General features: G+C 34.7%; 1 protein-coding gene across 1 annotated transcript; it reads right to left on the minus strand.

Moving 5' to 3' along the window:
* Positions 1-16,932: 16,932 nt before the first annotated feature.
* Positions 16,933-23,171, minus strand: LOC128554010 (uncharacterized). Its single transcript, XM_053535215.1, has 4 exons — positions 22,926-23,171; positions 22,499-22,594; positions 18,749-18,956; positions 16,933-18,524 (listed from the first exon to the last, which is right to left on the minus strand). Exons 2-4 carry the CDS (start codon positions 22,583-22,585, stop codon positions 18,292-18,294), a joined length of 528 nt encoding a protein of 175 aa, XP_053391190.1. The 5' UTR covers positions 22,586-22,594; positions 22,926-23,171; the 3' UTR covers positions 16,933-18,291.
* Between the last annotated feature and the right edge of the window lie 313 nt (positions 23,172-23,484).

Raw genomic sequence — 23,484 nt, forward strand, 5'->3', positions numbered from 1 at the left:
ATCTTTACATATCTGAAATACATATCCCTTGGAGAGGTTTTAAAATAGCATTCCTATTTTCAATATTCAACAAAGACACGACCTACATCGATACTAAAGTAATGTTATGTGTCTTTAAAATTGTTTAAAGATACTTCTGTAAAAGGGTATAACGAAAGCTGACTTTAATAAACTTCGTAAGATTCCGGATCAAGGCAAGTTTCAAAATTTATTAAAAGATGTTATGACCTGTATATTGTCAGACATCTCGCATGTTTGTGTTTAACCCATTTGCCTTTGGATGCTACACTTCATTTCAAGGCCGTCTGATATAACAGGATGATAGGCATTTCATACGGTCCACAGGGACTGATTTATTTTGATGATTTGGGTCTATCCTGTTTTGTTGGACTCTTTATGGCGTGTTTCTTCACCATCAGATTAACTTTTCCTCCCCTTGTTTGTGTGCAATAATTTTCAAAAAGATAATTACCAGGTTTTGAAGAAAAATGGTCATTTTTTTCCCCGATTTTGTAAACAAAAGCTAAACGAAAAAATTACCAAGGGATGGGGAAATCATCTTGTTCGTTTTATTCCCTTTGTGTGAAAGCAATATATCAAGGGGTAAAAACTAATCATTGGGATGAAAATCAATCGTCAGTTATTTTTCTGGTCAGTGATTTCCCTTTTGTGTATGGACGGAAACTAATGGTAAAAGCTTTTAAACATACTGTTTTTGTCCCTTTTTGTGAAAGGAAAACAATAGAGGTCAAGACTAACAAAGGTGGAGAAAAACAACTTTTTTGAATTTTCTTCCTATTTTGTAAAATGAAACAATAAGGGAAAAGAACTTACAGAGGAGAGAAAAACATCAACTGGTCAGTTTTTTCTCCCTTGTTTGTGCATTAAATCTAGGGTGAAACCGAACAGCGGAGGGTAGGGGATCAACCAGTTGACTTTTTCCCAGAGGAAAGAATAAACCTGATGGTTTTTCACCGGAGAGAAAAATAATTGTATTTTTTATTTTGATATAAGGATTTCCCAAAATTCTCGTCTTATGTAGAATTACCCTACACAGGTGTTTTGATGTGCGAGGAGTGTTGCACATTTCATAACCTCTCTTGAACCAAGTCAAAGACAGTCTGCTATTATTTTGCTTCCGAAGAAGTTCCTTTAGATTTAATCAAACCCTGTGATGTATTCTACTGAAACATCAAAGGGCCATTACTTTTGTAAATTGGTTAGATGAACTTCATTTTCATCTATACACATCTTTATATGTTAGTTGATCAGGAGCAGGTTTGAAAGAAATCATTTGAATAGGATTGTTGTCGAGTTTAACGTGTACATTCTATAGGCACTGCACATACACACAAACTCTTTTTATAGTATTGACTGCATTATAGCTTTCATGTCATAAGACAATTTGTCAAAATCCATCATAAAATGTAGCAGCTAACCATACAAGGTTGTTACAGACAGATTCATTTCACAATCTTGGATGGGTCAGTTTGTCTGTTTTGGGTTTAACACGATTTTTCAACAGTTACAGAAGGACGTTAACCTATCCTGTGTTTTTGTCTTCTGTACCTGTACTAACTTGTTCTCTGCAAGTAACTGTCAACTTCTCCAAGTGAATCAGAGGTGAAGGATGAAATAATGTCAGACACAATTTCCTCCATCATATCGTCATAGACATGGGATCAAACTCACGTCCATTGGATCCTATTGAAAATTTGGGCGTGTCTTTGATAGGTCACAACAGCTTGTACGTTTTCGTCTATTGATGATCATGTTTAGTTTTATACGAAAGATTCAATTACACTGAAGTCATATTGAAATGACCAAATCAAATCTAATTTCTCGATTTCCAAAAGAACAAATCAATGTAATATTTGGAAATTATATCCTGAAGACTTTCTATTAGGAAAACCTGTTTTGTTCTGGTATTTTACGCAATTTGAGTTTATCCTGCATTCATCTGTGCCAACTGTTTTTTATCACAAATGCAATTTGAACTATGTCTCCTCCCATAGCGGCCAGCTGTAACAATGGGTATTTACTACTGGAAAAAGTTTGAAAGATTACTAAAAAAATTGAGAAACTGAATTTTCTGAACTGAAACTTGCATATGTAGGACTTGAGTTAACGCCTGGGGTATGAAAATTCAGAATGTTGTAATTTAACCAAATACTGTCAATTACATTTTATAAATTTTCAAACAATAATAGCCATATAAATATTTATTACATATCATACAATGGTAGGAGAAGTTACATACAATTATGCCAAAGATGCTAGAGGTAATGGTTAGCCTTATTTAACGCCGCATATAATCAAACGCTCGTGTGCCACCAACAAGGTGTCCACTAAAAGATATTTATCTGGGCTTATTGTACCGCCTGGTACAAACCTCTAAATCCTGAGTGACAAGTATAGTGTTTTTATATATTTGGTATGTCTCGGCTAGAGATCGAACCGTCGACCTCCCACAGTCAAAGCGAACAATCATTGAGCTGTTGGGGCTTATGCTTCAAAACCTTATCATCTGTGGCGTTTCAGAATACTGTAGAATCTGGTAAATAAGCGCATATTCGAATATAAGAGCGTATCAAATGTAAGCGCATACGGCCTTACCGTTATTCCATATGGGATAATAACCGCATGTCATGCCCTTATCATAATTTTGTATCGAAAGTAGGCGCATATCCGATTACTGGTAAACAAACAACAGATGCAGAAGAAAAGACGTAATTAAAGGTATTATACCGTGATAATTGTTTATCATAAATACAGGTGACAAATTTTCTTACCTGTTGAATAGCCGATAGGTGTTAAAAGATTATAAAGTCCGTTGTCTGATAAACGATGATTGCATACGATAATGATCATGCTTTTCGAATAGAAAATGTTTCCAGTAAATTGAAGTAAAAGTTCGAATACCAGAAAAGTTGTTTGCGTTGACATAACAGTTTGTCATTCTTTTGTAAATTTTTGAAAAAAAGTATGGATAAAATACTACAATCTTAGTGTTTAACCTGTCAGACCATCATGATTTCTTTGGGAAAAAGTCATTGCCGTTTGATCAGCGTAATCAAATTTGCATTTGCATGTTCCTGTAATGTTCTGTTTTTTGTCAAATTATAGCTCATTGTGCCATAACAATAGTTTTATAGTTTAATGTCATAAGCATATAATGTAGTCATTAATTCCCTGATCACTCTCAGGCGAAGACCATGAAAATCACACTGCGTCCTGAAAATTTAGACGCGGTGAGGACGGGGTTCAAGCTCGAAAAATGTGCAGTTCTAAAGTTCATACTGCGCCCTTACAACATTCTTGCCAGGTTCTTACGGTGTCTAACACGTTCACACTAATTTTCTTACCACGCGCATCTTCGCGCCCAATGCGTTCTTACTACATTCTTAGTACGACCAGTCAGATTGCGCCTCTCGCTTACCATGCTTTAACCATGCGCTTATCACCTTCCCACTGCATTCGTAGGCTACTTATAAATACTACGCCACGCGCCTCTTTTTCATTCCTTCTGTAAGTTATATTGTGTCCGCATCTACACTCAACAACAGTCAAATACAATAGACGACAAGCATCCCCCCCCCCCCCCCCAACCCCCTCCGAAGAAATCAGAGCAGTCTTATAAAGAAAGAGGCCGTGGTGGAAAAAACAAAGACAGCGTGAATTTTATACAAAGGTCCAGAAGTCCACTACAAGCTGCCAGTGCTGCTGAGTCCGTGATTATGTGGTAATTCCTGATGATGTGCGATCATACCCATTGCTGGTTGAAAATGGAGTGATGGGGAATTGCATCCAGTATTTATGCTCAATTCTCAGAATCTGAAACAGACACGGTGAGAACCTGCTGCAAACGTGACATAGAGATGTTAAGCACAGAAAGAACGTATTGATAGCCTTATGCGGTATTCTACAACGTGGTATGGACGTAGCATGGTCATAGCACACAAGAGTAGATAAGTCGTAGTGAGAACTCCATTGACGTAACAAGAACGTAATGACAACCCAGTGACAGCGCAATGAGCACGCCATGCAGTCTTTCCCGTCCGAACTACGCTTGTTCTATATTCTACTAGGTTTTAGTTACATCATTGCGACGTCTTTATTAAGTTCTTCCTTCTTCCTGACCACGTCATCAATACTTTTGTTTTGAACACGTCCAAAGTTCGACTGCGTCCCACGTCATCACTACTTTTGTTTTGAACACGTCCAAAGTTCAGCCGCGTCCTCCGGACAGGATCCACACTCGTGGAGACCTTAATTATCATGTTCTTATCGGTGTCTACTGTATTCCTTCTACATTGTACAAGTTCTTACTGCGTCCCGCCAGTTTTTAGGACGTAGTGGGAACGTGGCTGAGTGTGATAGGGGTATAAATTAGGAACAGAATCTATAATTTCTACAAAAAAATGTGCTCTAATATGTATTTCTGGACATTTTTACTGAAATTAAAATATCTTAGATAAGGTCATATTAAATGCGAGTACTTGAGGTTTTATCTAACGAGCACATGTATTCGAAACACAATTTTAATACCAATTTACTAGTTTTAAGACAACAAATATCATCTATTTACCATTTATAAGGCTATGCCAATACCAGTTTAGCAGTCCAATGTAAGAATAACACTGTCTTGTCAAACAAAACTAACCAGTACAGCTCGCGCTTACCGGTGAATCAAGCTTTCAAATGCATTTTCTACACCTTCCTACAAACAAACTGTTCATATAATATTTCTGTGGTATAGCTGGAGGCTTTCGATACTCTTCATTACAACAAAACATGTCAAGTATCTTATCAACCATCTGTTCACACAATGATTAGGGCTATAGTGTGCATTCCTGCATCGTCTGCTACACCTCTTGTATTTCTATTATATTACAAATTAATAATGGGAAACAACTCGTCGAGTCATATCTCTGCACATTTTTTTCAATGGATAAGAGTTTTTTCCATACTTTGTAATTCTATATATGTTACTCAAGCCTTGAGTTAATATAAATAATACATTTATATGCAGACAATGGAACAGTAACTGCTATACATTTGCAATCAGCCCGATTTACATAGATGATTAAATCAACATTATACCATCCATGGTCTTACTTAATAAGTTAACGGCCTATTTAAACACCAATTGTTAAAATAGTCTGTAAAGCTTGGATATATTCTAAATCTTCCTGACTTAAGTTGTCTTTTTCAATGTCGTATTTTAAAAGCTGGTGTTGATACATTCAAGGGACTCTGTGTCCCCGCTGTAAATATGTGAAGCCATCTGGTCAACTTACACCGTGATGGTATCGAATCTTTAATTTCAGAAATCTACTAAACCAAATGAAACATACAGTATCTGATAACAAGTCTCAGTAAACAGAATTGCTTAAAGTGCTTCAAACAAATTTAGAAACAAGGTCCATTTTGCCATAAAAGTAAATATAACTTCAGACAACTAATCCAGTTTCATATAAGGAAGATATATCATGGTGATTAACTGACGCAAGAAATTCTTTCACGGTGGTTAACTAAGCCAAGTGATTCTGTTTTGTTACAGTATGTTCTTCAAAATAATACTACAACTTTGATGCGTATTGAAATGTGAAATGACGAAATCTTATTTGCACGCTGTTTCTAATTTTAAGTCCAAGAAATGCCAATCAGATGTGTATATAACAAAGTACAGCCCTAAAAGCTTCTGTCGTATCTCATTGAGCAATAGCACGTTTAATAACTTTGCAAATTAAGAACAAATTAAGAACAAATCTGGTAAAGAAATCAGTCCCCTGAAAAGTCACAAAATTAGAGTCACATGTACATGAACAATGCGAGATAGTACGGAGTTTCTTGTTGTAACTAACTGTGTATGATGTATTTGAAATTATTTCGAGCAAGTCCTGAAATGTATCATTTTACACATTAAGTAAAAAATATATTGCTTTTACATAAAAAATGATAAAAAATGACGTCAGAAATAAAATAAATGTGACGTATTGACGCTAAGTTTGACTCTAGCACCAACTATAAACTGACCACATCTGAAGTTATACAAAATATTTAAAAAACAAGAGCTGTCTCCATAGGATGACACATGCCCCCGATGGCACTTTGAATGAATAGTTATGGCCGATGCTAGAGTTTAGGACCTTTGACCTACGGACCTGGGTCTTGCGCGCGACACGTCGTCTTACTGTGCCATACATTCATGCGTAGTTATTTTAAAGTCCATGCATGAATGACAAAGATATGGACCGGACATGCCCATTATTGCACTATCATGAAATATGACCTTTAACGTCTAAGTGTGACCTTGACCTTTGCGCTACAGACCTGGGTCTTGCGCGCGACACGTCGTCTTACTGTGCCACACATTTATGCGTAGTTACTTGAAAATCCATCCATGGATGACAAAGATATGGACCGGACACGCCCATCAATGCATTATCATCAAAAATGACTTTTAACGTCTAAGTGTGACCTTGACCTTTGAGTGACGGACCTGGGTCTTGCGCGCGACACGTCGTCTTACTGTGGTACACATTCAAGCCAAGTTATTTGAAAATCCATCCATGGATGACAAAGATATGGACCGGACACGCAAATTGCGGACAGACCGACAGACTGACAGACGGTTCAAAAACTATATGCCTCCCTTCGGGGGCATAAAAATCCAAAGAGTTGAATGAGACTATATACACTGTTGTTATTGAAGATTAATTTTCACATCCCTGCAATCAAGTGTCAAACAATGGATATCAGCATCAGGGTCCATCACGTATTTATGCACTCTTGTATATACTTTTTACCATTATAATGAATTACCGGTTCACACATTTCACTTAAATATGTACACAATTTGGTGTCGCTATAATGCAGATTTAAATTTGCAGGCATGAAAAAAAACCGATATCGGTACCCATTCCCCCTCCTCTTCCACCTACCAAATCAGATCCCCTTCAAAAAATGTTTCATACCAAAAAATGGTAACTCCTAATAAAACCGTTAAACATACATGTTTTTGTAAGTAAACTATTTGTCTAAGGGAAATAAGTCGTGTGACCATATTGTGCAAAGTTCTTCATATATAAGAATTTTCCGTTATGTATGTTTAAACCAAGAAGATTCAATAGTTTGTTTCCCAGACCTTGATTTACTATGTACAAAACGTTAATGGAGACAGACGTTTAGCCCTATTCACCGAAATAATGGTCTAAACAAAAATGTCAGTCAGTACTGATAACTATGAAAATGTTAAACATGTTTGAATTAATTTTAACACCGAGTCATATTTGTTTGTTGATTTCCGTAAATCTTGAATATTACCCAAATGACTTTTGTTTCAAAAAAAAGTAAAAACATGTAAAATCTGTTTAAACAGATATAAAGCTAAACGGCTTTGAAAATGCACATATAACCTAATATTCCAGTCACACATACGGCGTGGATAGCTACGTCTAGCCACGGAAAGAAACGTAATAATCCGTATCGATCCGTACCTGAGCCGTACGGATTGATTACGAATTACTTCTGTAAGGTACGGCTTAGGTACGGATCGATACGGATTACTACATTTCTATCCGTAGCCTGACGTAGCTGTCCGCGTGACGCGATATGTGTGAGTGAAGTATTATTCTAAATGAGTCCACTTTGGAATTTTATTTTAGGGCGTAGCACTGTAACTCAACCTCGATTGTGTAAACTTTCAAAGGAAAGAAACACATGATCCTGTTTGTGTATTCGTAGGGAGACATATACAGCAAAGTCATAAAATGGCAATAAAATACAATTTCATACTGGCTATAACTGGAAAGCGTTACATATCAGCAGAATCACATGATAGTAAACAGTTGTTGATGCATCTTAAAATTGTTAGGTTGTGGCAGCCAATTTTCGTACATATCAACGATGAATTTGATGTATTAATCAATCAAAGACCTCTGTTTTAAGAATGAGGCTATAATTCCATGAATATACAGAACATGCAAGAGAAATATTTTATAGTTTTAAGCATATAAAATAAATACACAGTCACACACTTTAAATACAGTTCTTTGACAAAACTGATTTTCAGCAAAAAGACTTCATAATTAATTATAATGTATTGTACGTAATACGTAAACAAGCTTAATATCAAAATTTTATTTAAAATATTCACAATAAGTTTTGGAACAACCTCAAAAACTGCGCGTTTTCTGAGCCGTACAGTGTATCAGAGGATACAAAGCATTTTTCGTAAATTTATATCGATTTGTACAAGTTTGGTGACCGGTCGTTTTGCAGTTTGGCACAACTTCTTCATGCTGTTTTTATATATCCCTATCATAACCTTAGGAGATAGGCGTTTAGATAAAATACTTACTACATTAATAAGCCTGTTAATATTTTTACTACCGTGGATGTAGTCACAAATGTTAGAACTTAGCTTAGGAAATAAGTGTTTATTTAAACTGTTTCGTTGAACAAACTAAATAAGGATAAGTGTAAGGTTTACATGTCACAAACGGAGTATCCTTCCGATGCCGTGTTTTTATTTTCCAACTTCTTTTTATATGTATCTTTTCATGTGTTATTCCACTTGTCTTGTATGTTGCTAGTGCTACCACATCCCATATACATTTATATACAGATAAGCAATTTATTGCCGTTCAAAACTTCTTTATCGTATATGTATATCTATGTTTCAGAATAGTAGAAAATAACATAAATATCTGTCTAATGTAACATAATTTTAGATGATATTTTGCTCAGGGACATTTTTAGATCACAACTTTCTAAGAGGTATTTGCTTAAATCAAACAACTCTACCTTAGTATACAATAAAAAATACTTCTATACCAAGTAAATGGCTCCAGTAGAAGTGTTAGGATGTCAGAGCGGTTGGGAAAGGAGGGCACGATGCGCGATTTCACACATTCAGTAAAAAAATAACCCATTGAAATTTAAATAAAATGCGCGAAAATCCCGGCAGAAAAAGAACTATAGAAATCGCAAAAATCGGTAAAAATATACCAAACGACGATTTATCAATAGATATGGGGACTGCAATGGACTATTAACAGTATCGAATCGAGACCGAGTCATAGATGCGTCGTAGCGGTACTTTCCAGGGATACCTATGCTATTTAAATTACGTTCCGAGGTGTTGTCTAATTATGATTGAATGCAGCGACCCAATCAAAATGTTAGTTAGAAAATTTGCTACGTCACAGGACGGCCTTTCTGTGTTCTATAGTTGCTGAGAAATGATAAAGATAAGAAATGTGTTGACGATTTCCACCAGTACAAAATGTGAATTTTATTTTCGGCTTTGTATCGTAAGAAATGTATGTTTATTAGTATTACCACCTTAAGGGTTTCTTTGATTTGCATTTGAAATGAAAAGAGCAAAGCATGATGAACAAGCAAATTCGATGAATTGGTATCCCCCGCCGAAAGGGTTTGTGGTCAGGAATTGTAAAAAAATATATCCGGCAAAAAGTTAAGGATGTTACTCAGAAGCAAAAGAAGCAAATAATTTCATTTGTCAAAATCAATTTAACAGAAAATGAATGCTATTTTTTGGTTGGGGAGGAGGGCAGCGGGGGTGACTGGGTGAGGGTACAAAACATCGATTATTGTCATTGATCATCGATGTTGATTATAAATATTGAAATATGGATGGAAAATTAAAAATGAAAAAAAAAATGGGGGGGGGGGGGGAGGGGGATGACTGGGTGGAGGAGTGAGGTGGGGAACAGTACAAACTTTGTATGTTGATAAATATTCATGAAAGTCTGAAGGGGGGGGGGGGGGGGGGGGGGGGGGGGTCGGTCGGGCGAGGGGGTGTGACGAAAGCAAGGTGGTGACCAGGTGTGGGTACACAACTTCACATGTTTATAATAAATGTTCACGGAAAAGAATGAAAGAAGTTTTATGAAATTCTACCAATTGGTTGGTTTGTTATGTACAAATCTGTAGATTTTCAAAGAATTAAAGGGCAATAACTCTTAGGAAAATTGACCAATTGAAAAAAAAAATGACATACATCATCAAAGTATGTTGATTCATATTTATTTCAAGTTTCATGAAATTCTACCAGCTTGTTACTGAGAAATGGCTGCAGACGTGGATTTTTCAGTAAATAAAGGGCAATAACTCTAACGGAAATTGACCAATCCAAAAAAAACTTGATGTGTAAGTGTTTTAGATATGCATCAGATTTTGTTAATGTTATATAACTACAATTGTCATTATTGTATGCTGTGGTCATTTATCAGGCCACCATGCTGTCTCTTTTTATAGCCAAATATATTTTAATAATTCATTTTTTTTTTCTTATTTTCTAGTCAATACTTTTCATTAAAATTAAAAAGCCCCATGGAGTTTGAAAATCCCCCATTGATTTCAGGGCCAATGAGGTATTTTTCACATTGCAAAAATGTCTTTCCCAACCACTTAGGATGACATTTGAACTGAATTTAAATGTATTTCAAAATAATGAAGTGACAATACCACCTGCCGAGCGACTTAAACTGCTTTAAATGTAGTGTGTAATTACGCCATCTTATCTTTATACCTCACGGACTTGCACTAAACTTTAGCCTTAATAAGAAATAAAGAAAAAAATGGTTGGAATGTCTCTATCAATGCTCTTCAGTAGTTTCTATAAGTATAATAAGACCTCTAAAGAACTTTAATTTCATAAGTTCATCTCCTACTGCGGGCAATTAATGATATCTAAAGCTAATTTTACACAATTATAACAATCAAGATCCGCCGTAATGAATTAAGTTTAATCTATTGATGAATTGTAGTTTCGATAATAGGGCCTTAGCATGCACTGTGCTGCTGATTTGAAAATGGATAAAGAAAATACGTAAATTACACATAATTATTGTCATACAGATTTTGTAAGATACTATAAGGTTCACATAGTTGCCTCTTTTGTCTGGAGTTAATCAAAAAGAATCAAGCGACAAAAATTCGCCCGTTATGGTTTTGTCAAATATTTGTGCACGCTAACAATATAATGCTGATTGTAATGTATGGTTTCTGTTGGTCCATAAATCGGCCGTGTAATGACTGATTGCCTTTCTAATGTCTAAATAAATTTGGCAATGATTTCCCACGCAACAAACAGAATGACAGTGTTGTACCTTACAGCTTCCATTCAGCAAGGAATTTTGCATTGAAATTAATAGTCTTAGTCTTCGGCTCGTGTTGTTTTCTATGACAATTCCCTTTCCTAACAGTTAGCTTACTGTTACAAATTGAATAATTACTTTTTGTCAGTAGTATAGCAATTCTGTAATGCAAGGTAATATTAGAGTGGTGAAAGATGACATTCAATCGTTTATACGTATTATTTATAAATTCTATCATCACGATACAATTTTTGACACCTTAAAATTATTGGAAAACAATGTACATTATTTGAAGAAATAGCAGTGCGAGTAGATAAGCAAACAAACATAAAATTAGTGGTAAAGTATCATAATTTCGTTTTCATTTCATTATATTTTAACTCAATTTATATAAAAATGTGTTTTAATCATTTCAGAAATTAGCAAAACTATGATGACGTCTTCAGCGCGCACTTTCCATTGACGTCATTCAAAACAACATTGACGCGTTAATATCGCATAAGTTCAATGATGTTACATAAACATCGAATGCCGCCGAATCAAGAGTGACAGGAAAGTTTTATTGCCTTACAAGTAGCTTGCAGCGAATGCTCTCTTTCATATTCTCAGGTAGCGAGACGGGTAAATGAATGCAAGAACGTCATAATTACAGTAAAAGAAAACCAACGTGTTGGACGAAATATAAGTGCATCGGACACATCGGTGCGATAGGTGCGTCTGACGTCAGAACAGACAGAACGTTGCTTAACAACAGCGCATACTATACAGACAATTATAAAAACGCTCGAGACCAGCAATGCGTGAAAGGCCCCCATACCTTTCAAACTCTGGACCAATCGTACTTCATGACAACGCAACCCCCACACCTCTCTAGATCATCCACCATACTCATCTGACATCAGTCCCTTTATCTACGACTTATTCCCGAGGTAAAAGGGTAAATATGAGAAGAATTCGATTTGCTGACTTAAATGAGATTGAAACTGCAAAGCCGAGCAGGTTAGGGTGTATGACAGTAGTTGCCTAGCAACGGGATAAAAAGATCTGCGAAAAGATGGAAGTCGGTCTTTGACCACATGGGAAGTTACTTTGAAGGATTATGACAAGGATTGAACACATAATATTATAATTAAGAATGTATGTGATTGTTCACGTTATATATTGAACGACCCTTGTATTGATAGTTCAGAATAAAGTTTCCTTTTAAAAAGGAAAGGCTCGGCTGGTTATGGCATAGTCTGCATAACTGTACAAGTGGGGTAAAAGGGTATGGTTTATTCCTTACGAAAGGGTGCATGTACGAAAAACAATGCAGATTTGCCGTGGCATTCACCAGTTATTACAATACGAACACAGAAATATAAACACTGATATACAAAATACGGTGGTACTGTGAAAAAAAAAAGTTTAATATACCTTGCAAAGCTACTTCCTTAACTAGTTTTAATGACACCACTTAACACCCTACAACAATAATCGAACCAGCCATAATAGTCCTGTCAAAAATTGGCGGCAACATGTCTTTTAAGACACCTTTTGGCAGGTTACATCCTTTCAGGGGGGTGTTCTCTAACAAATTTCACAACTGCCCGTTAAATCTTTTTAACAATTACTACAATGGATAAATGTATGTCAATCATGAATAATGTAAACGTCAAAATTGAGAAGTTGTCAGTTTATCGTACAGACTTACGTTTTATAGATATATTCATATTGCTGTACACCCCTATTTTAATAATAGAAAACAAAAGAGTAGTCTGTTACACTGATCTGTCTTAACGAACACAGCTCAATTTCTCATGTATATATTCTAAAGCAGCCGCCAAAAATAAAGATCTAAAAACAAAAAGGAGCTCTGTGTGACGTTAAAATAGATATATACACTCAACCAATTAGCGACTGCTATCTTTCACTATATTTATACCTGGCACGTCATAGCATTTGGCTTGTAACAATCGTTAATATGTAGTATTTCACGCGTGGAAGAGTCTAACAAAAGAGCAACTGCAACCGGAAAACTTCCAATATTTCCGCATTGCGCAGCCCACGTCACAGGTCACTAGTTGCTGTAATCAATCAATGAATTCGTAACATATTGATTTCGGTTTGCGGCAGCTTCCCGGCTTTTCGTATCATACTAAGACACACTTGGGTACCAAAAAACAAAAACAATACATATACATATACAATACATTAGAGCCTGACAGAATACTGGTTATATGACCCAAGTAAGTGCCTACGCCTTTAGTATCTTGAACAATGGTGCTAAGGTGCTAAGGTGCAAAGATGACTATGTCATAGACTAGCTGACAAACGATGTAGAATGTCCTTATTTAAAACGTAGAGCTGGTTAGACCAAATATCTCGTATATAGAATTTTCCTCTGGCTACCTTGCCTAAATGATTCGTGTACCAATGATTTTAATTATGAGCTAGACAATTTCAGGGAAATCACTAAATATTTCAAACTAACAATTTTCAATTAGCTCAAACATCTATAGGCTGGAGACTCTATACTTGACTGGTCTTTTTGTTGAAGTTCCCGTCAGACAATGTCTTTGAATCAACAACAAACGAGTCCTATCGCATAGATGCTTGGCCTCGGTCCTCTCAACTCTATATGATTGCCCTGACTCCTGGATGCTCAGCGCCTATATGCTATCATATGTAGCATTCAGCTACCATATAGGTATATCCCCGATGTCTTGGCTGTACTTCGCCAGTAATGCTGAACCGTCTATAAGCTGGAACTCTCTTACTATCTCAGTAGATTACCAAACTCTGGGTCTCTGTCTCAGCTTCCCGATGCTCAGCCTGTATCTGCTATCGTCTATAGCATTCGACTACCCTTAAGGTAAAACTCCTATGTGCTGGCCCTAAAGCTCGAAATCTTGTTGATATTATGCAACTCTTCTTTAGTCTATGAACTTCAAACGTCTTCTTTCTAATAATTTATCCGCCCTGACAGGGTACTGCAATAGCCTCCTTATCAAGGTACTGAGATAAATTATTAGTTGAATCCTCGATGTGTTTTCTTCCACCGCTGGATACCGAATGAGCTCTCTATCATCCATCTACGTATATATACCCCCAGCATACGTGCTATTTTAGAACTTGTTTCTGATTAGTCCAAATTTAAACATAACGTTTTACAACGAGTACTTGCTCTATCAAATATCTGGTTCCCTTTAACTTTTGTAAATGACATAATGTGTGATACTGGGACCCAGCTATCCATATAATGAACCCAAATTAACCACAAATGACCCAAATTCTATATTTAACAGCAATTCAACAATAATTATAGCAATGATAGCATAGAAAGTGAGTCAAGCATTATCTGTGCTTAATGTGTTACGTCATCAATACATCAAACATACAGATTATTCTGACAGAGCCGTAGCTCCAAGCCAAAAAGCCACTGTTAAAGAATAGGTGTGCTGGAGCTAAATGTTAGCATTCCAGATGATACTTTATTTATTTATTTTGTTGGAGATATCGTCGCACCGGCACTCGAGCAAGTGATACTGTAAAATCATTTAATTTCGTGGGCATGAAATGTCGTGGTTTTAGTCAAAACGGCAATTTCGTGGGGACATGAATTCGTGGATTTCAATTTTTGAAGATTAAATGAATTGGAAATTTACTTGTTCCTTGGGACTAAATTTCGTGGATTAAATAAACCACGAAATCCACGAAACTTAGTTCCCCACGAATATTAATGAATTCACAGTATTTAATTGTAACTCTGGCTGATATAAATAACAACTCAACTTTATACCGCATCTTTATAAGAACAATGTCATTCGCGATTTAGATATGATACAAAAGTGAGATCAAAACTTTTTCAGCATTACACAAGTTTACCACAAACCACATTCAAACCATTTAAAAATTAACCATTTATTTATTTTGTTATGTATAACGTTGCACCGATCCAATTATAGGTCATATGGCGACTTTTTAGCATTGATAGTGAAGGAAGACCCCAGGTGCCTCTCCGTGCATTATTTCAGCACAAACGACCACCGACCTCCTGTAAGCCAGCTTGACGGCTTCCTAACATGAAGAATTTAACGCCCCGAGTGAGGTTCGAACCAACATCGATGAGGAGTAAGTAATTTGAAGTAACCACTCGGCTACGATGGCCCCAATAAAAAACAGCATACTTATTATTACAAACACTTTGTTTAAAGTAGGATGCATTTTATTCACTTTGCAAGTTTGTAATGCATAATTCCATTTTTATCAACAAAACGATAATTTAATTTAAAAATATTAGGTGAAGAAATAAAAATTTTAAAAAATTTCTTCCTATGAGCATATATTTAAAAAATGATATTCAGTCCAAACATTCCATTAATACTTAACTGGCATACTGTATCACTCCTTTCAACACCATTAAAACACCTTGTTTTAATTGTCCGGTTATGGGCAGATATACGTAATCAGGTATACAATTTTCTTAAATAGTCATTTTTGATATTACACAAATAACTTTCAAATTCAAAGGCATTTTTGAAATTTGCATGACATTCCATTTTAGATGTAACAATTATGGTGATTTGGCATTCTTGTACATATTGATCCCTTACTCTTCTTAGTACTGATGTCTGATAAGTTACTTAGAATCGGTAAGTCACACTTGACAAAGCAACTTAACTCAAATGCTGTTGTCATAAAACCTGGCTAATCGAACTCCGTGTCCTAAGAAATAACCTGTGGCGTTTAAATTATTCTTTCCTAATTGAGGCGACTCGCTGGCTGAACGAGCTCTGTGCATTACACATTTTCGAAGCAGATCAAACATCTCATTTGTCACAAAGTTTAATATATTCCGTTACCTTCGAATGCATATTTAATATGTGAAAACAAACCCTTTTGCGACCATCTCTTTGTGCGCAAGAAAGTTATTAATCGAACGCCCGGATGTCACTTTCACTTTAGTACAGATACTACTAATTTACAGTCATGAATTATTGATCAATGACCACTAAGTTTTTTGTGTGCGAGGTCTTAGGTTGTTAGTGTATCAAATCACTAGTACATAAGTATTCCGTCATATATCTAGCACAAAATATGACTAACCAGCTTTGGAAAGGTGAACATTTTACTTCCCAGAAGTCAGGCAAAATATCAAATACATGTACTTCCGTAAAATATCCATTTTACATGTTAGAAAAAAGAAAACATGAAGTTCCGTAAAATATCTACTATTCACTTTTTATGTCCGCTACTGCTAGGTCAGCCATCCACTCTATTAACTTCTCAAAAATTCTAAATGCGTGTATTACTTTCCAATAACACATGGACATCTTTAACTGAGTTTAAATCAGGTCAATGTGTACAGCCAGTGTTTCTTAATTGCCGTATTTATTCAACTGAAAGTGGTAACGGATTTACTTTGTTGTTGAATTTAACAACTTATGTTAGCGTAAATACTGTGGAAAAAGCGGACTTGGCATTTGTTCAAGCAATAGAAACAAAATAGTTCTTTTCATTTTTTTTTTCTTTCTTTTTTTTCATTTGGTGCAAAAATATATGCCCCCTTGGTACAAGTGTAACGCCCCCGAGGCGCTTAAATGGGGGATGCGGAATGTCAATAAGTTAGAATGGTCTTGTCATTTAGCCAAATCCTAGGGTTCCACACACTGGTGACCAATATTTAAAACAGACATTATTGCAACAAAAACTTTAAAAGATGATTAGTATATATTTAAATAGATGTTCCCTAGATGGAACTTTTGCTGTGGTTTAACTTGTATCTACATCGAAATGGTCAATCAAATAACTAAAACCCAACTGTTTATAATATGTTTATTTTGATACATCTTCTCCAGTCCCAGTGTTCTAAATATAGATTGTGAATTGTAGAAGTTTCATTTCTTTTTATTGTTATCCAGTATTTCAGGGCTCTTTGAGTTGATCAAAAGATAAAGGAAACAGCCCTAATTTCCATAAAACAAGAACATTTGTAGCTTGTTGTTTTACTCTTAATATTTGTTTACAAAACATAATATGTAAAATGTCTATTTCTCAAAAAATATAAATTCCCTGCAATGCTTATCCATATAACAAAATAGAGACTACAAGCCTATCAAAAACAGAATTTGTAGTTTGTACATCAAGAGGTACTCTCTTAAACAGCGCATACAAATTATTTGTGACTTTATTAGAAAATACTCAAGTAACAAAAACAAAAAATATAAAGTCCCCACAATGCTCATCCATATAACAAAATAAGGACTATAAGCCTGTCAAAAACAGAAATTTTAGGCTGTACATCCAGACTCACTTTTTTAAACAGCGCATACAAATTATTTGTGGCTTAATTTGAAAATTCTCAAGTAACAAAATCTATCAATTTTCTCAGTTTTCTCATTCTACGTTTATCAAAGCCACAAATCTTCATTCTTTCTTTTACATTTATTTTTTGATACCCCATTTTCATATAAATACTATCAAGAAGTGCTTGTAGGCTATACTTATCTGTCGTAAATATTGCCATATCACCTGCTTATAGTATTGAATATAGCAATTTCTGGTTGATATCGTTTCCCGTAAGATTATTTAAATCAATGCTATCGGTAAAACCATTAACAAATAGAATGAAAATGAAAGGCGAGAGTGGCTCCCATTGTTTCAAAATTTTGATAGAAACATTAAAACTACATGGCAATTTTATACAAGACGATACAAACGCATACAAAAATTATATGATAATTCGACTTTTACAGCTTATTCTCAGCTGTACAAGTGCATCAATGACTATGGTGTCTAAACATTTTTCAAAGTCAATAAAACAACTATACAATTTCAATCCACTATTTAAATTGTTTTGTATGATACAATGTAAAATAGAAATGCAACCAACTGTTCCCCTATTATCACTATAGCCAAATGGTGCATCGTTTTTTTTTTAATTTACTTTATTTTCACACCATCTATTCTATAAGCATTCTTTTTATTCATGTATTTACGTTCAAAAGTATCTTACAAGACTCAAAAGGTTCAACAAGATAAAAATAATTTCGAATTAAATTCTTTTTTCGATTAACAACGTTTGACTGTATGATTGAAGATATATTTCCAAACAAGACAGACATATGTATACACATATAAAACTTTATATGACTTTCAGATAAAATGCTGTTCCAAGCTCTTATTTATTTGTGACAAAGTCATGAAAGGCTTGTTTAGAGTTCGTAGTTACATCATGTTTACAGGGGTAAATTAATTTGTTGACACCATCTTGAACAAATCCAAAATCTAGTATGATACCCAGATCTTTATTGAAAATACTGCTGATTTTCTTTGTAGTTGGGACTGTCGGTAAGTATAAGGCATCGCTGACGACATGGATATTGATAAGAGCAGTTCTTGTGTACAAATCGTCTGAAAAAAACAACATTCAACATAAAAAATCGGATGGTTAATTTCCTGCCACGGGATTTAATATGTTAAAGTGTTGATATAAACGGAGCATAAAATGCATAACAAGGCAACCACCATGTTACAATATGATTAATACACTATTGAAATAACACAGTATTATCATTCTGTTCTTAGCTCTGTACCATTTATACACGAGAAAAAGGAGTATGCATATATATACAAACCTGTATGTAGATATTTTAATGTTGAGTTAATATCTTCTTCAGCCCTGTCTGTTTGCCTCCTACACAATAGAATTATAGGGAGGTTATCCTTACAATCAGTCGATCTCTGAACTTCTTTCAATTCAATATCACAGTTAATAAATAGTTTAAATCCCTCGATGAATTGCTTTGTCGTTTCTCCATTCTCTGGGTCTAGTAGATACACATACTGACAGAAAACGAAAACAAAATTTGTAAGACTAAAAGGCACAAAATTTAAATTAATTAAATATGCAAAGGCACAATGTTTAAATGTTTATTCTTTAAAGGCACTGACCATGAGATTGCAAGGCAATTAATGAATGAAATGTCATAGATGTCAGAGAATATTTGCTATATTTCTTTACTTAATTACTGACAGATTATATGTTATAGAAAGACATAAGGATTAGTTGTTTTTACTAGCTTGCAATTCAAAATCGAAAAGCGTATGTAACGGGATACCAGAGGTAAACAGCTTTAATTATAAAGCGTTACATTTAACTACTGTTAAGTACGTATTAGTCCGTTGAGTACTGGCCAAGAACTCAAGGGAAAATGTTTATTGCCACGGCGCCAGTGTTCGAATCCGGGCTCAAGGGCTTTTTCCTTTTTCTTTTGATTGGCGTTTAAAGTCAGTTTAGAAAAAAATCATGTTCTAATATTCATAATATGAGCAAACTGAATTATAAGGCAAGATGGTTTTAGCGAAAACCTTGATGTCAGTGTCTTTAAGAAATTATATTGATGAATATCGGTATACTTTAGATATAACTTATAAGATATGAGAGCGTAGAATACTTTTGAATGTCTGATAAAATTTACAACATTGGATTTACATCAAAATTATATAGAAAAAAAAAAACAAGACAAAAAAATACACCTTTAGGGGTCATTTCATTTTGCCCATTTGGATGACGGGATTGTGCTAAGCAATACACTAGTTTAGGCCAATAATATCACATTTGTAAAACCGTAGCTTAGAATATTTTTCAAAGTTACATATTACCTCCTGCTTGATCATTTCATACTTATTCAACAAATGAGCCGTGCCATGAGAAAACCAACATAGTGGGTTTGCGACCAGCATGGATCCAGACCAGCCTGCGCATCCGCGCAATCTGGTCAGGATCCATGCTGTTCGCTAACAGTTTCTCCAATTCCAATAGGCTTTGAAAGCGAACAGCATGGATCCTGACAAGACTGCGCGGATGCGCAGGCTGGTCTAGATCCATGCTGGTCGCAAACCCACTATGTTGGTTTTCTCATGGCACGGCTCAAATATGCTGGTTGATGAATTAGGCGTAATATAAAGCGTAAATTCTATTTTTCCAGATAACAGATAAAGCAAGTGTTTCGTAATGAAACCACTATTTCTTAATAATTATCATAAACGTAACTTGAATTTTGCATATATAAAAAATCTTTCACAAATGTATTGTAGTTTTTGTACGAAACAGTTTAATACAAGTGTATGATTTATAATGTTACCTCGATAACAAATTACGGAATTCTTTCAGAGAATTTCACCACAAATCGCTCGAACTTTAAAAAGAAGGAAAAATTTCAAAATGCTTCTTTAACTTGTTCTTACACACTCCGTATATTACGGGCATTTGTGTGATCAGTTACAAAAAAATAATCATAAAGGTTATTTCAATCAAATATGATTGTGGAATCTGCTAGATTTAAATTTGTTGTATCCTTAAAAGTTACGCTCTAGGTCTCCCCCGACGCCAAACAAGTTATGATGTGCACTTGTGTACTGCTACCTCGGATTGACCCTATTTATATGTTTTACTTTATACAGTCATGTATTGTGTCAGTAATGTTAGAGCTGATCTAGGCAGAAATTTATTCTAATCATACTGTCTTGTCTGACTAGTGAACAAATGGGTTAATGAAAGGTTGACATGCCCGAAACGCGTATAAAGGACGGTTAGTAGTTTTGTCTATAACGATGAAGAACACCTAAAATGTGTAACATTTCACTACGATAACAAACATTGATAAAATGTGACTGGTACATGATGGGAAATAAAATACCAATTGTGCAATATGCAATAAGTACGTTTGTGCGTTTTGGGTAGAGAAATGCGCGATTTAAATGCTGAGGAATACGCAAGTGAAATATATTAATATATATTTCCCACTGGGTACCGTGGTTCTCATTGTATACCTAAGGGTAGGGTTTAACATATGCATTGGCATTTTTGTCGATCTGGGGCCAGTGATATCTACTCTGTATAAGTATTGTAGCTCAACCGTTAAAATATGAAATGGCAGTACAGAATGTATCAGATAACTACTTCGAGGTCAAATATAAAATAATTCGTACAAAAACAATTAACGTACTGACATATTAATCGGAAACATAATATGTTAAATAATCATTGTGGAATGTACTCAGGACAAAAGAGGATATCAAGAATCAACGCTAATGTATTGATCTTTCAAGCGAAATTCAGTAAATTTATATCTCCCGTCAAATAGGTTGTTTTGTGATTGAAGCGACTATATTTTGAAAGCTATTTCGTTTCCAAATATGCACAAGATATGTATAATAGGACCGCGCCATGTTTTTTTGGTTCTTACTATTTAACAAAGCAAGGAAACAAAAACTCTTCCTTACAGTGATATATATTTGTATCAAGTCTCATGAAGATTCATCAATGGGTTACTTCTTTCCGTTGATTTTTTTTTTTAAATTTTAGAACAATTAAAGGATAATAACTCTACAGTAACTGAAAATATTCCGATGAAAGCTATGCATAATGATCCCTATTTGTCTTAAATTTCAGGAAGATTCATCAATGGATAACTTTGTTATGTGGGGGTTTGTGGACTTTAAAATGATAAAAGGGCAAAAATAGGGATTACTAATGTGATCCAGAAGACAGTTGACCGTTCACCTGCGCCGTAGAGTGATCTATATTGATGTAGTTTGTAAAGTGTCACGAAGGTCCGTCAATAGAATACTTAGATACAGTACTAAAATCCTTATTTTATACCGAATTAAGGGGGTGAGGGTGGGAAATTCTCTTTTACTAGACTATGCTTAAACTTTGGGTTAAGGGGGATAATACTGAATAAGAACATAATTTATGTGCTACTGATTTGGTGATTCTAGCTAAAAGAATTTTGCAATTATTAGCATTTTTTATTTCTTTGCCAAAACACTCCATTTTAAACGGGTCAATGCATCTGATGCTAATTAATAATTGCGTGCGGTTTAGCGATTATAACTGAATAATTTTGTATTATTATATTTCGGACAGACGGATGCACGGACGCAAGGATGGTTATACGAACACACCAAAATAATATCCCTCCGTCTTTGGAGATGACAAATTATATGTAAACAATATTTTGCAAGTCACTCGGATTTAGTTTTGATATAGTTTTTTCCTATTCATTTGGATCACGGAGTCTATTCAATATGTTATTTAAGCCGTTGGTTGGGACGTGACGTATGTTGCACTTTCCATAACTTCTAAAGAATACGACAGAATCAAACTGATTCTGCTATTATTTTACTTGGTTGTATTCCTTTCTTCTAAAGGATCTTTTTACAGATTTTATTGATAAATGTCAATTCAAGCGGCATAAATAGATGTTATCTACAAGAAAAACGAAACATAACTTGAATGTATCAACATTAAAACATTTTGAGTTGTTTAACTTCATGTTTCGATTCATTGAAAAAGATCATATGAGAATAGTAAGACTTGCCTTTTTTGGTGTATCGGGAGTGCGTTTTAAAAATGTGTCCATCTTTGCCTTCAAGTTGGCCAAGTTGAAATATGCCGACAAGCTCATTCTTATCCTCTATATAAAATATGGTTTAAAATAGAATTTAAAACCTAAAAATATTGTTTACAATTCAAATCTGTCAGTTAACACATTGTTTTTGAAAAATTAAAGCAAGGAGTTATTTGCCAGCATATGTAAAATATATAACATAATATATATTGATATGTTAAAGGCACACATCAGTACTAAGTGTTGTATTTTCAAACAATATTCAAATTTGCATGTTTTAATTTTTGAGTCGCACACTATTTTATTTTATATTCGGATGGTTTATGATTATTTTAATCTTGCTTCTAAAATACATATTATTTTCAGAGTGTTACAGAAATATTTAAAAGTATATCACCTGATAAAACCACTGTTTCAAACAGTAAATATCCAGAATATCACACGAACCAACACCTCAACTCCAAAAATGAATTTTAACTCTAGCGAAAATATTCTTCAATAAATAAATACGTATGAAAGGATTAGTACTGATGTTCAACCATAAAAACATTTAGAAGAAATTAAAGGTATCGTAGTTTACAAAATAAACCCTGTTAAGAGATCTAGCGTGGCTTTGATTACTGGCCGTGATTTGGTGACGGTATGTGGTTAAATGTTTACAAATTGGTTAAAACTATTTTTAAAGAAGTGTGAAGTATACATATATATATTTTGTTGTGCATTGAAAACTCGAATTACCTTTCACTGGCCACTGCACGAATGAATACTAACGAAATCACCAGGTTGTACATTATTAACTCAGGGCTATTAATCTTGACCCCATTTACAAATGGCTTAATATGTAGGACTTTACTGATTTCAGTTATTTGTGCTATATTTACTTGTATTTTTATTGTTGGTACATTTCTGATGAAAAAGAACTATTTACTTGTATCAACAAATATTAAAATGTTTTC

This window comes from Mercenaria mercenaria, unplaced genomic scaffold, assembly GCF_021730395.1.
Source record: "Mercenaria mercenaria strain notata unplaced genomic scaffold, MADL_Memer_1 contig_4630, whole genome shotgun sequence".
NCBI classification, from domain to species: domain Eukaryota; kingdom Metazoa; phylum Mollusca; class Bivalvia; order Venerida; family Veneridae; genus Mercenaria; species Mercenaria mercenaria.

Coding starts and splice junctions, on each gene's coding strand:
- LOC128554010 (XM_053535215.1), bottom strand. CDS start 22,585: ATGAGCTTGTCGGCATATTTCAACTTGGCCAACTTGAAGGCAAAGATG. Junction 18,957..22,498: donor CTCCCGATACACCAAAAAAG/GCAAGTCTTACT, acceptor GTTTTCTGTCAG/TATGTGTATCTACTAGACCC. Junction 18,525..18,748: donor ATTAAAATATCTACATACAG/GTTTGTATATAT, acceptor TGTTTTTTTCAG/ACGATTTGTACACAAGAACT.